The sequence below is a fragment of the Mya arenaria genome, chromosome 17 (assembly GCF_026914265.1).
Source record: "Mya arenaria isolate MELC-2E11 chromosome 17, ASM2691426v1".
NCBI lineage: Eukaryota > Metazoa > Mollusca > Bivalvia > Myida > Myidae > Mya > Mya arenaria.
The window spans coordinates 164936-180885 of NC_069138.1; the positions used below are offsets into that span (position 1 = coordinate 164936).

The following is a 15950-nucleotide window of genomic DNA, read 5'->3' on the forward strand; positions in this document are numbered from 1 at the left end:
CAAGATACTAAAATTGGCTGAAACCCATGGTTGCCATTCTGAATAAAAAAGTATGAAGTTTTACTTTGTTAATTATATGATACAAATATACTAGATTATAGTTAAATTCATTTATTTATTATTTTAAATATGCATATCAAACTCTATGGATACAATTGCTATTTATTTGATACAAACAAACTTGTTTATATTTTTCATGTTCGTTATGTGTATTTGTATACGTAAGCCATTTGATCACGGGTCATGTTGGCCTCTTTCAAATATATATTGTGTGTTATATTTCCTTGAATAAACCTTCTTCTTCTATGTTAACATTGCCTATGTTTATACGATAACAATTTTACAGCTATCGCAAGAAATTAAAGTGAATTGAAAATGCATGACTGTCATTCTGAACAAAAAAGTATGAATTTATGTTAAGTAAATATTGCCTATGTTTATACGATAACAATTTAACAAGAATTAAATTGACTATGTTTTGCCCAGAAATTAAAAAAGGTTTAAAATGAATGGCTGTCATTCTTATCAAAAAAGTTTAAAATTATGTTTCAATTGTCTTTATTTATATGATAACAATTTAACTGCTATACCAAGAAATTAAAATGGGTTTAAAATGCATGGCTTGGCTGTCATTGTAAATAAAAAAATGTTATGTTATCTTCTATGTCTATTGAAATTAATTACTTTGACATTTTATATTTACAAGGAGTAATTAAAAGCATGCTGTGTTTGTTGATCTAACGACTAAACTTAAGGTTTACGATTTATAAATAAAAACAATACTTAGGCCTAAAAACAAAAATTGTTTGGTTAGGGTTACATCCTTTTCAAAAATAGGTAGGGTAGGTAGGCTTTTTTTATTATTTTTTTTTATTAGGCTTTATATAAGAATGTCATTTTCATCATTGGAGAATGGTTATCTTCTATATAAGCATTCAAGATTTTAAACTTCATATTGAAAAGCCAAAAAAAAAGCCTATTTTTTTTTTAGTTTTTCATTATTTTTTTTCAAACTGACTATAAAAATGGTAGGGTCGGCGCCTATTCCGTAGGTAGGGTCGGGTAACCCGAACCAAATGTATTTTTTAGGCCTTGTTATCGTACAACTAACAATATAAAAAGCTTGAGGTTGCACTCTCACAGATCGACCGTTTTGACCTTTTTTAGTCTTGGAATGGGCGAATGTTAGGAAAACTAGTGATATAAGATGACTGACTAAAGATCAGATGGCAGTTTTTATCATATTATGGTCAAATTTGGTCTTCTTTGGCTAAAAGTGTTACTAACCCATTAAGAAAAATAAAGTTTTCGACCGTTTTTCGAATCATTGAAATCTGTTTTATTGTGAGTTATCTTATACGACTGAAGCATATTATTTCGAGTATTTATTTGATTAAACATATACTGACTTTAGAATAAATTTATAGTCAGGTATATTTCATATGACGGGTAATCCTTTGATCTGAATATCGCATATTAAGCTTGAACATATATTTTGCATATCTCATATAAGAAGGAAATAAAGATTTAATTCATTTGCTCCTATATAAATTTGCCATCATTTAAAAAGGTATTGCTAATTAAATTTTTTTCACATCCCACTAGTTTCTGACCTTTTCATTGGATAAGGGAAGTCACGTGGTGATCCAATAGTTTTCAATAGTGGGTCAGAAAATCAATAGTCGACAAAAATGGCCGCCATTCATCCATTCTTATTTGTTAGATTGAACATTTTTTGCTCATGAGAGGTGGTCGCAAACGCTGACATGTTACTGACATTTTTCCGTAGTAGGTCAGTAACGGACCAAATAACTTATATTCAATATGTAAGATACATGATAAAACAAACGTTTTAAAGACAGTCACTCAAGTCGGTATTTGAGTGATCTTTTTCAAGTGTAATCAACAGTTCTGTTCTATTCTGTTATGTTCTGTTCTATTCAGATTAAGCATATTCTCTTCTAATCTGTTATTTTTTGTTCGATCACATTACACAAATACAAAACAGACACACACACACAATCAATCAATGCATACATAATAACATTGTTATGCATTCAACTGAGTTTTACTATATATATATAAAGATTTTTTTTTAGAAAGTAAGTATGACTTACAGTTTGTTTATGAGCTCATAAGTATTTCCAAATATGTGACGATAATCTGTTCATGCTTAAGTCAAAAATATGTTTATCTGTTCTGATCAGTTTCTTTTAAAGATGCACTTTTACTCCCAAATAAGACCTACTACAATTAATACTTTTGTTTCAAAACAATTCCAAAAATGATGGATAAATGATAAAAGCAATGTTTCTTATGAAGGATACCGAATTTAATTTGAAAGATAACATAGAATTTCTACCTTGTGAGACTATAGTAGATCACAGTAAATATTTTAGCATTCACCAATCATTTAGTATTTTTGCGTTTTCAGCAATTTTCTCTTGTTATGAGTAATTAATGTTTTCTATAAAGGCATTATTTAGTAAGTAGGTAAAGTTTTATCAGTCAAAATGTATCTTTGTTATGCATGTGAATGTTTTGATTTCGAATAAGAGTGACACTTTAAGGATAAAAGTAATTTGGGATCATGAAATACAGTTTGTCGCTTTTAAAATATATACCATATCATTACATGTGCTTTTCATTTGTATCCTTAATAGTTTTGCATATGTAACAGAGTTCTAAAAACATTGAATTATGATATAAATGTCATATATGTATTGCTATCAAATTCTCGTTAACAACAAACAAAGCAACAATTAATTGTATCGTAATTTTTTGTCCATTTTGTTTGCAACATAACATCATGTTGTTAAACAAATGAAAACAGTATGTATACTTTAAATCAAAATGTCACATTTTAAGAATTTTAAGTAGACTTCAATGTCTTTGGATTGACTTACTCAACATAATAGGCCACGTTTGTTGGCGACAAAATACCATGTTGTTTAATATTAAATAAAAATAGTAGTTTTACTTTAAATTAAAATGTCACATCTAACAGTATTGTAAGACTATTTCAATGTCTTTGGAAAGAACAACTCTTCTTGTTGACACAATGTCCACTTTTGTTGGCGACAAAACAGAATGTTGTAAGAATAAATAAAAACAGTATTTATACTTATAATTAAAAAGTCACATCTAAAGAATTTTAAGTAGATTCCAATGTCCTTGGATGGATTAACTCAACATAATTGTCAATTTTTGGCGACTAAACATCGTGTTGTAAAATAAATAAAGATAGAGCTGAATAGCATAAGAAAACTCTATTTGAAAAAAAAAAAACAGTTCTCTTTTTATATCATTTTGAAGACAAAATATGTGAAGTTTTCCATAATTATTGATTTGCTATATGTTGAGAAATCTGATCAGAATAACATAAAAGAAATATTAAATTTTTGAGAAAAAAAGCATTTTGTTATTACTTATTATGACTATTATTATTACTATTTTTATCATTTTAAATATACAGTTTGTGATGTATTTCAAGATAATGCATTTACAGTATGTTGAAAATTCAGAGCATAAAAGCAAAAGAAAAATATTTATTTATTTTAAAAGCAAATGAGTTTCTTCTATTCAAATTAGTTTGAAGATCTATTTAAGTTGTGATGTATTTGAAGATAATACTTTGTCTGCATGTTGAAAAACATCAACAGACCAGCATAAGAAGAAAACAAATATTTGAAAAGATATGAGACTCCTCTTGTTGTAGGTCACAGCTGTGTTGTAATCTGCATATTGAATATATACAAACAGAAAATAATAAGAAAACTACATTATTTGGAAATACATAAGACCCTACTATTTTGAAGACAACAGTTGTGTTGTTTTTGCCTGTTTAACATAATATATAAACAGAACATCATTAGAAAAATATTATATTATTTGAAAAAAAATCATGAGACTCAACTGTTCAAAATATTTTGAGGATAACAGTTATGTTGAGGTGGCCTGCATCTTGAAATAAACAAACAGAACAAGATAAATATTCTATTATTTAGAAAAACAACAACAACAACATGATACTCTTCTATTTTGGAAGATAAAAGCTGTGTTATTGTTGCCTGCATATTGAAATATATAAACAGAACAGCATAAGAAAAATATTTTATTATTTAGAAAAAACAACAACAAGAAACTGTTTTGAATATAACTGTTGTATGATTGTTACCTGTATATTGAAATATATAAACAGAGCAGCATACGAGAAATATTCCATTAGAATTGGAAAAACAATCATGAGACTTTACTGTTTAAAATATTTTGACGGTACCTTCACTTCTGGTCTGATCAGAATATTTTATAAAATATATTTCGATAAATCTTTTAATTATTTGGAAAAAAATGCTCAAGATTTGACTGTTCAAGACATTAAAAGATACCTTCGGTGCTGTAATAATAGAATCAGAACATCATAACAACAGGTTAAAATGAGAGTATTTTATGCAGTTGATATTTCGGACCTTAACATTTGTAAGATTTTTAAAGATGACACTTTCACTGCTTGTGAACATATAAGGATATAAAATGAATCATTAAATATCTGAGGAAAAAAATAGCTTTTTCAGTAATAATATTTCCTTTTATGCAGATGCTTTGGTTGAAAATGAATTTATTTAGATAAACAAAACAATGTTAAAAAATACAAACATTAAGCATAATCGAACTAGCACATGTGAAAACGCAAGCTCAAGTACATGAAAAATGCAAAATATTGGTCTAAAGGTCTTGACAAAATTGAAAAAAAAACTGTTTTTTTTTATTTCAAAAGTACATGCCCTTACATTGAAAGAAAAAAAAGACATCTGGTTGAAACTTAGGTTATTTATAACCTGATAGTTTATATGTTTAATGGCCTAATGTATTGTTATATGCAACTATGTCAGTAAACTTTGAAGTTGAAGTTATAACGCCTTTTATCATTTATTCAAATGGAAATACAGAAATAAAAGGTGAAGCGGTAAATGACATTTAAGTTAATGTAAAGTAAAAAATATTTGAGCATAAATAAGGTTTTGTTTTGTTTTTCACGATGAAAATCATTTCAGACCAATTCGTATTTCGATTGACTGTGTTGTTGATTTTATGTAAAATCGCGTAAAATCTACGCGTTTGCGGTTTTCAAAATACCGCATTATATCGAATTAAATGATAAAAGTATTCAAACAGCGTAACGAAATGAATAAAACACACCATATAAACATAAACCTGACTCAACGCTGGTAACAAGTCTAGTTTAAAACAATAAACACATGTTAAGGCGCCGGAAGTCATGTGAATAATTAATTCATTTAACGGCCATTACGCGATATATTTCCTGAAAATAATAAACACTACCTACGCAATAAAGTTTGAATTTGTGATGAGTATTTCACACGAAATAGAAAACAAATAATTACGACGTATCATAAACATATATATACATATATATTAACTTAAGAAATTCAGAATATCTGAAATAAAATGAAGAAAAGACGGTTCAATATACATGAACTTGTCTGCGATTCGGAAAATACAAATAACGGCTCACAGATAAATATATTCATTTTAGTTACGTGGAAGCTTTAAGTAAGAGAAAAACGAAATAAAATTAAAATGAACCGTTACCTTTGAAATTGGAGACATCCCATACCCCGTCCATAATTGCGGTTTATGCCCACACAGCAATAAATTATGTGTATTAACACATCCTCACGCGACGATCTCGCGAGAATTATAAACATCAAAGTGGCGGGAAAATTATATTTAATCAAACTTCGTCTTCAGCGCATTCATTTCGATGTATTTTTAAACAGATCACTTGCACAATCAAAAGACATTTTGATATGTATCTGCTTAGCTTATATACATCATGCTCATAACAAAATCCCACACATAAAATGTTAAACACGTTAATACACGTTTAACGCTTATATTAACTAACTTGCAAACGCATAGATGTAAATGTTAAAATGGATTAAGTTGAATTCTTTCACCGTGTTAGGCGTTGCTATCAATCATTTGGCGTTTGCGCCACAATGACAAAAATAAACTTTCATTTTCATCGGTATGAGAGCCATGACCCGAAGCTACGGTTGAAAGTCAACTTCGAGGTCACGTCAGGTCATCCATTTTAACTCTTAGTAGCGACTGAGTCACTTAAGTTAGTTTACTACCTGGCTATAGTTGAAAGTCACAGTTAAGTAGCTATCGCTTAAAGCAACAAAATGTTAATTTAGATTGTGGTTATACTTTTTTATTAGGTACTTTGTGAGTTTAACGTTTAGTTTAATGGTATGGACTACCAAGCAAGTAGACACACATCGCTTTGTCAGTCCACAGATTGGATTTGACATCTTCATCAAACGAGGGAGACACGACGTATGAAAAGGTACGAATAAAAGGATGCTGATGATAATGGTGGTGGCGGAGGTGATGGTGATGATGTGATGATGATGATGATGATGATGATGATGATGATGATGATGATGATGGTGATGATGATGGTGGTGGTGGCGGTGGTAGTGGTAGTGGTGGTAGTGGTAGTGGTGGAGATGATGATGATGATGATGAGGAGGAGGAGGAGGAGGAGGAGGGGGATGCGACGACGACGACGACGACGATGGTGATGATGATTGTGGTGGTGGTGGTGGTAATGATGATGATGATGATGATGATGATGATGGCATCGACGACGACGATTGTGGTGGTGGTGGTGGTAATGATGATAGTTATGGTTGTGGTGGGTATGGTGAAGGAAGTAGTCGGGAAGATGATAATGCTGCTGCTGATGATGATGATGGTGTTGGTGGTGGTGGTGCTGGTGGTGGTAATGATGATGTTGATGATGATGATGACGACGACGATGACGGCGGCGGCGGCGGCGGCGACGACAATGATGATGATGATGATGATGATGATGGTGGTGGTGGTGGGTGCGGTGGTGGTAGTGGTGGTGGTGATGATGATGATGATGATGATGATGATGATGATGATGATGATGATGATGATGATGATGATGATGATGATGATGATAATGATGATGATGATGATGATGATGATGATGATGATGATGATGATGATGATGATGATGATGATGATGATGATGATGTTGTTGATGACGATGATGATGATGATGATGATAATGATGTTGATGATGATGATGAGGAGGAGGAGGAGGAGGAGGGGGATGCGACGACGACGACGACGACGATGGTGATGATGATTGTGGTGGTGGTGGTGGTAATGATGATGATGATGATGATGATGGCATCGACGACGATGATGAAAATGGCGATGATGACAGCAAATGAGATATATTTCGTGTTAATTTATCATTATAATAGCGGATTTGTAATATACAATTAATACTATTTTAACTCAGAGGCATTTGGCGACATGTGTTTTTTTATGTTTATAAATGTACATGTAAAACAATTGGTAAATAATTAATTACGCTTGCAACAGATGGTACTGTCATATATTAAACATTATTTTCTTTTTATGTCAAATAAATATAAAACATCGACAATAATAAATTATGCGTAAAATTAACATAAAAGGTATAAACAGTAATGCTTGCCTGTGGCGATGAAAAGTAAATGAAAATATCAATTTCACATATAATTTTATCTCCGTGGTCTAGTGGATAAGGCGTCTGCATTCGGAGCGGGAATCGAATGTTCGAGTGTCACACAGGGCTTGTTCTGACCAAGCTGCTAGTTAAATCGAGGGGTACCTATTGCCTCTTTACCAGGCGACTGGCATATAGGAAAGGAATCGGGTTAAGATGTTCACAAATGTAGGTGTCTGATAAGCCCAACGGGCTGGCCCTTAACTCAGAGGGGTGACACTATAATAAACAAACACTTAACTAATATTTCAACGGAACGATGATCATGTCTAGTGACACAAAGTTGAAGGTCGAACAAACATCAAGCACAAAACAACATAAGCTGATTATTTAAACGTCTTGTTCCAAAATTTATCAACAAGTAAACTTTTACATAGATGCATAATCGGAACCAGAATCATCTTCAAGACAATGAAGTATATGGCTCAACAAATCTTCAACACCTATAAATGAACGTTTACTACAATCGAATGGATCCAGTCGGAGCAACGGTTCCAACTCTTTTAAGATGCACTCTTACTCCTGAATAAGATGTACCACAATTAATACAATGGTTTTAATATACCGAACAGGATGATTAAATTTCAAAAACAATGGTTCTTATGAAGGTTGCCGTGTTTAATTTGAATAAAAGGTGCAGAAATACGATATTTCTATTATATGAGACGATGGTTGATCACTGTACATTTTTAAGGACCAACCAGTCATTTCATATTTGTGCGTTTTCAGCTATTAAAACATGGTTACAATCTTGTTATCAGTAATTTATATTTTCGATAAATGCATTATTAGTAAGAAGTTAAAGGTTTATCTCTAAAAATTTATGTTTGTTATACATGTGTAAGTACTGATACTAAATACTAGTGTTTCTTTAAAGATACGATACAGTCATTCAGAAACACCTATCTAATTAGCTCGCCCTAGTACACTGATGGTCCAAAGGAATAAATGTTAGAACTTAAATTGAAGATAGGAGCCATCTTTTTTCTTTAGTGGTCTACATTGTGTAAAGTACCCACTAAGATGGCCAGTCGCTGTTTATACTACCGCTTCACCTGATTAAAATCAACTTAGTAACGGCTGACTTCTGATTTTCTAAAATGAATGTACAATAATTGGCAAAAAAACTTTATTAAACTACGGCCTTTTTCATTGAACAAAATATAATGTTCACCACTAAAAGAAACCTTTTTGTGAAACACTTAAAGGCCGATTTCTGGTGGCGCATTTTCGAATCAAAAACGGCAATCTTCAAAATTAGTGGTGTGTAACCGCCATGTAACGCCTGCTGTCGTCGCCGCACTTTGCAACTTGAGGCCTCCTGAGGGGAGCGCAATAAATCAAGCATGTCGGAAGTAATTACCATTGAGACGGATGCTCATCCGTCAGTTCAGCCATATTAATTTAAGACTTATTATACATTACTTTATGTTCATTTTAAATGTAAGAAAAGGTCCTATGAATTTTACTTTCGTTAACGGTTCATTTAATATATGGCATGCGCATCACATTCGTTATGTAGAAAATAACATTACATCGGAAATGTAGGTGACTATATAGATCAATCTTAAGGTATCAGGGGCGGTATTCAGAAATCTTCTTAAGTCAGTTCCTAACTTAAGTCAGTTTCCGTTCTTTAGCATCTCTTAAATCATACGATCTGAAAAAAAAAAGAATTTCCGAAATTACTTATTTTCATTTCCTTTATGTCAAAAACATTTAAACATTCCGTTTTATTTAACTATGAAATTAAGTTAAAGCTTAAGTTAGGAAATGACTTCAGATGCTTTATGAAAACGGCCCCAGCTGATGTATAATCATATGCTTTGTAATGGACGTGAGGAATAGATATTATATACACTATTGACAAATTTTTATCTACCTAATCTTGTAATAATATTTGGACTATCAGGAGCCTAGTGAAACATATATTTATTGCCATGTCCAAACGAAACGATGCTCTTGCTGCTGCCGCTGTCTCTGGATTTGGTTTAATGCAACACAAAGTAGCATTTTCATTGTATTAAGATATGTGTGTCTATGTGTGTATATATATGTGTGTGCATATATGTGTGAAAGTGAGCATGTGTGTGTAATCATATGTAGCTCTAAAAGTGTGTTATATTATTATTATGAGTAAACTATAATATGTACACCCACACAATATTTTTAAACACATTCTCCTCTCTCTATCGCATACTTTTACATTATGGATAAATGTCATTATATATATTTTAAAAATATTTTGATTTTGTAAACTGTCCAATTATTTTTCTCTTTATATTTATATATTGTGATTTTTGTTTCGATTTCATGTCAATTTGTGAATGTTTGAATTTGATAAAACTCATGCACATAATGCATGTAAAAGAAAAGTAAAGTGTTTGTTTATTATAGTTACTACACTTTTAGTTAAGGGCCAGCCCGTTGGGCTTATGAGACACCTATACTCGTGAACATTTTTACCCCAATTTATATCCCATATGCCAGGCGCCTGGCAATGAAGGCAATCGGTAGCCCTCGATTTAACCAACTGCTGGATTGGCAACCGGCCATGTGAGGACAAACCCCTTGTGGGACTCGAACATTCGACATCCCGCTACGTAGGCGGACGCCTTAACCACTAGGCTACGGAGACGGTGTATAAATGATTTGTCAATAAACCGTCTAAGCTATCATCTAAACGCTATGAAAGATGAAATATTTCATGCGGGTACCTTAAGTGATTTAACTTTTATGCATTGCTTAAATCTGGTTAACAGTATCAAAGAATTGTATACAAAACACAACATCATTATTACAGTTCTATGCGGATGTTTCGAATATATGCATAAATATGGTTTACCATTCCAAAGAATTGTATAAAAAAACAGCATCAAACGGTACGAAAATTTTGCATACTTGCTAAATATGATATTGCATACAAAATATAAATATTCTTTCATCGATCATTCATACAAGGTGTTTCGGTTGCCAGGAGTGATTTAAGACATGGCTTAAAAATGTTTTATATTGGTTGATGGGGGTGTTACTACCCACATAAACTCTTTATGACTTCAATGTATCGTAAAGCCCGTCAATTGAATTTAATTTAATCCCTTTATGACCGCGGTGAATAATACTTGGATGCGAAAAATGCAGGGAGAATGCGCGCTGTTCTACCTGCGAGTTAAAAGTTGCACTATCACAAATTGATCGTTTTTACACATTTTATTTTTATTTGTCTTTTAATAAGCGATTTTTTTGCGTAAATGTCTGATGACTAGTGATATAAAACTGGTGAAAAAAGATCGGGTCGCAGTTTGTCATACTAACGTTCAAAAATGGATGTTTTATAGTTAAAAGCGTAACTAGCGCTTGAAGAAAAAAAATGAATTTTTCGGAAGTTTACAATACTGAGATTTGATCTATTGTGAATTATCTAATATGAATGAATTGAAGGCATTGATCCCCGAATCAGCCGATTCTGAGACAAATAATTTTAAAAGTAACAAAACTTACAATCTGTGAGAGTGCAGCTTAAAGCGTTCGCTGATCAGCTGCTGAGATTATTTTTTCATTAAAGGCTGGGTTTCTACGAGCACGCTGTCCGCGTCCGGTGTCCGCATCCGTCGCTCGCTTCCGCATTATCAAACGGAAACCATTTATACCAAAAGAAAAGTACTTTTATATCAACAGACGCCATTGATTTTACATTGACAGATACAAATGTTTGATATGCAATCATAAAAAAGACTTGTATTAAAATGTGTTCTTGAAGATGCACTCTTACTTCCAAATAAGATTTACCAACCTTAATAGTATTGCTTTAATATTCCAAAAGGAATGAATAAATGTCAAAACAATGGTTCTTACGAGTTTAAATTGAACGAAATGAGCATAAAACCCAGTATTTCTACCTTATGAGACGAAAGTAGATCACAGTAAATCTTTTAGCATTCACCAATCATTTGATACTTTTGCGCTTTCTGCTAAAAGGGTTACAATCTTGTTATCAGTAATTAATATTTTCCATAAATGCATCATTTAGTAAGTTGTTTAAGTTTTATCACTCAAAAATATGTTTGTTATAAATGTGTATGTATTGAATAAGAGTGTCACTTTAAGCGCACACATTGCACAGCTATGGAAATATGAGCATTTGTACTTTTTGAGGCTAGGGCAAGGGTTAGGCAGAGCGTAGTAAGAAATATGTATATGAAAAACTATAGAAACAAGCACAGTTGTCGAAAGTTTAAAGATAAACCACAGGGACAACGCCAAAGACATAGAACACAAAAACAAACAATCACCAACAAGAAACATAGAACAACAGCACAAAATTCCGCAAACAACACAGTACATATATTCTGTATAAAAATATGGGTGTTTATCAAGGATTCTTTGGTACCGCTTAGGAACGGTTATTAATATGTTAATTTACTGGGGTTTCAAACCTTTCTGTGTGAACAACCTCACTATTATCCCAACAATCCCGAATAAAGTAAAAACGTTAATTTATGGTAAATCAAAGTATGCATTAACGTGACGAAACTTAATAATAAATAATAAAACTACTACTACTACTACTACTACTACTACTACTACTACTACTACTACTACTACTACTACTACTACTACTACTACTACTACTACTACTACTACTACCACTACCACTTCTACTACTACTACTACTACTACTACTACTACTACTACTACTACTACTACTACTACCACTACCACCACTACCACTTCTACCACTTCTACCACTACTACCACTACTACTACTACTACTACTACTACTACTACTACTACTACTACTACTACTATTACTACTACCACTACCACTACCACTACCACTTCTACTACTACTACTTCTACTACTACTACTACTACTACTACTACTACTACTACTACTACTACTACTACTACTACTACTACTACTACTACTACTACACTACTACTACTACTACTACTACTACTACTACTACTACTACTACTACTACTACTACTACTACTACTACACTACTACTACTACTACTACCACTTCTACTACTACTACTTCTACTACTACTACTACTACTACTACTACTACTACTACTACTACTACTACTACTACTACTACACTACTACTACTACTACTACTACTACTACTACTACTACTACTACTACTACTACTACTACTACTACTACTACTACTACTACTACACTACTACTACTACTACTACTACTACTACTACTACTACTACTACTACTACTACTACTACTACTACTACTACTACTACTACTACTACTACTACTACTACTACACTACTACTACTACTACTACTACTACTACTACTACTACTACTACTACTACTACTACTACTACTACTACTACTACTACTACACTACTACTACTACTACTACCACTTCTACTACTACTACTTCTACTACTACTACTACTACTACTACTACTACTACTACTACTACTACTACTACTACTACTACTACTACTACTACTACTACTACTAATATAACTACTACTACTACTAATAATAATGATAATAAAAATAATAATAAACTAATAGGTAAACCACAAGAACTTCTAAGATACCTTGCTTGGAGGGGGGGGAGGGTAAAAGCCAAGTCGTTACGATAACGACAATAACAATATAAAACATATAATTTCCAAAAACTACATGCTCGGTATTATGTTGGGACCAAAAAATCAGCAGCATTCATTATCACACTTACAAAAAATAAAGTTACTAGATTTGCCTCCCTTTTATAGATACAAGAACTTTTCCCTCCACTTTGTCGTCTGCATTAGGAATTTTGCGGAGATTTCCTTTTTATGATGTACGTATTGCCGACCGAAAGCGTTTCAAAGCAATAAAAATGCTAACAGCAATCTATGTAAATATAAAAAACCTCAGACATAAAGATATACTGTTTTGTCAACATAACTTTATATGAATAAAAACAATAACAATACTATTTTTATACCAATACTTTACAACTAAATTTGACCCAAATTTTTAAAAGTCGCCTTATCAAAATAATTACGACGATTCCCCTTTAGGTAAATTCAGTACTTAGAGATAAGTTTAATAACTGCATCACATATTCAGACATATTCCGTCAATTGCATAGAGGATCTGAGTGAAGATGCGTTTGCTTACATTTTTAACTCTTCAATGTGTCATTTATGTAAATAAAACATATGCACAGGACAATCAACAGAAACGCGTCCTACTGCATGGAGATGGTGACATTGCAGCGGCTGTCCAGCTACTTTCAACTGAAGTAAACCGACTGACCACTCAGAATAATCAACTCGCCACTGAGGTCAACCGACTGACCACTCAGAATAACCAGCTCACCACTGATGTCAACCGACTAACCACTCAGAATAATCAGCTCACCAATGAGGTCAACGAACTAGCAACAGAAATTAACCAACAACAAAGAAACATAACGAACGTAGCAACGAAAAATGTTGAGATTTAATCAAAGATAAGCCAGCTTGAAACAAAGAACGCTCAGTTAGAAACCAAAATTGACCAACATACAGTGGATATAACGTCGCTGTCATTCCAACAACATGGAGACATGTTTAGAAACCAGTCCGAAAATTATCAAAAATAGTAGTTGTTAATGTGGTGATGACTTTGTTTTCGAAAGTATTTGCCTCGCTGTAATGGTTTTTAAAAGTTTTTTTTAGAACAGAAAGATGTGTTCATTGTTGCAACATTTCAAGGTTAGCCATAACGAAAAGTAAGGAAATATTCGTATTTAATATACATTAATGTAATCATTTTCATATTCATGTTGTCTTTTCAGGTGCTGTCTACGTTAGATGGGGGCGAACAACATGCCCGACAACTGGAACAGATCTTCTGTATACTGGTGCACGAATAAACACCCTTACTCATCCAAATCTCGTTTTATTTATTATGCTGAACTCATGTGTTAATAAATATTGGCTTAAAATGCATCAACCTATATTGTGTCCCCTGATTGAGCCACTTTTTTCTTAATTGAAAACGCAATGTACACAACAAGCGTCAAGCGAAGGTTTTGGATCATTTTTGATACGACAATTGTAGGGGAAGAATAGATGTTTGTTTTGAAACATAATGCCGCAACCCTGCATTAAGTATTTATCCACCCGCTTTTTTTTGCGATAATAGTTCTCCATTGTGGAACAGCTTAATTCATACAGTCTTTTTCTATCATTTTACTTTAGGTTACGCTGCTGGGAATTATTTCAACCAAGAAGGTGCGGCAGATTACGTTTGCTTGACATCCGAACCAATATGGGGCGTCTACGACGACGCTGCACAACCTCTTTCGGCTAAAATGTTTGGAACTGAATATCAGTTTGGGCAACAGTCATACGTTAACGGCGGAGCGCGATTTTTTGGCAAAACTCTTCTCGACCATGACGCTCCTTGCGCAGTTTGTCACACTTCTCGACAAGCCACCGTTATGATCCCCGGCAGAAACCAATGCTACCCTGGATGGACAAAGGAATACTCTGGCTATCTAGTCTCTGGCCTGTCAGGAATTAGCGGACATAAGTCACCGACCAACTACGCTTGTCTAGATGCTGACGCAGAATACGAAATTGGGGACCACTTTAGCAACGACGGGAAGTTGATGTTTCTTGTTGAGGGCATGTGCGGGTCTTTTCCTTGTCCACCGTATGTTGATCATCGTGAATTAACGTGTGTTGTCTGCAGCAAATAAAACTTAATAAAACAACTTCACTTACAATGTACACCATGCAACCAAACGTTGATTTTGTTTGAAATAAAACATCTACTAGGTTAAATCTGGCACCGCTGCTTGATTTAGGTCACATGTAACGTGTGCGATGTAATCTGATTCATAACGCCTCACCAGTCACTCAGCATTTATCTATTCATAAGTCTTTCCTTGGCGTAATAGACTCTTATCATTTATAGTTTATTAGATGCTAAGTGTTTCGCCATGATCAATTACGACAGCGGTTTCCGGATACAGATTTGACTACTAAAAGGTGTGGTAATATAGCCTTGTTTACCTCTGATCTTACCTAAACTATTACTGTATTTGAGACTTTGGATTAAGTTCCGTTGTTTGCGAAATGAAGAAGTTGCTCTCGTTCGTAGTTTTAAATCGCTTTACTTTGATACGCTTGCTTCGAAACTCAAATCCAGTGAGCTCAGTTCAAGGGACTGTTGAAAAACTCTAAAATCTTTTATCATTCCGTCCTCATTAAGAGACATTCCGCCACTAGTCAATCCAATAGATCGTGAAATTATGACGGACGAACAAGAAAACGCTGATATTCTAAATGACTTTTTTATCCGCCAAACATTCGTTG

The 15950-nt window shown here is 33.2% G+C and overlaps 1 protein-coding gene across 1 annotated transcript in view; it reads left to right on the forward strand.

The window, feature by feature from the left end:
• LOC128224286 (uncharacterized) overlaps nt 1–15346 on the forward strand; it is a 62774-nt gene extending 47428 nt beyond the window's left edge. The window contains exons 3-5 of the mRNA XM_052934100.1: nt 13811–14028; nt 14409–14488; nt 14829–15346. Of these exons, the coding sequence (XP_052790060.1) occupies nt 13811–14028; nt 14409–14488; nt 14829–15331 (801 nt within the window). The 3' untranslated portion in view covers nt 15332–15346. The remainder of the gene's footprint in view (nt 1–13810; nt 14029–14408; nt 14489–14828) is intronic.
• The last annotated feature ends 604 nt before the right edge of the window (nt 15347–15950 follow it).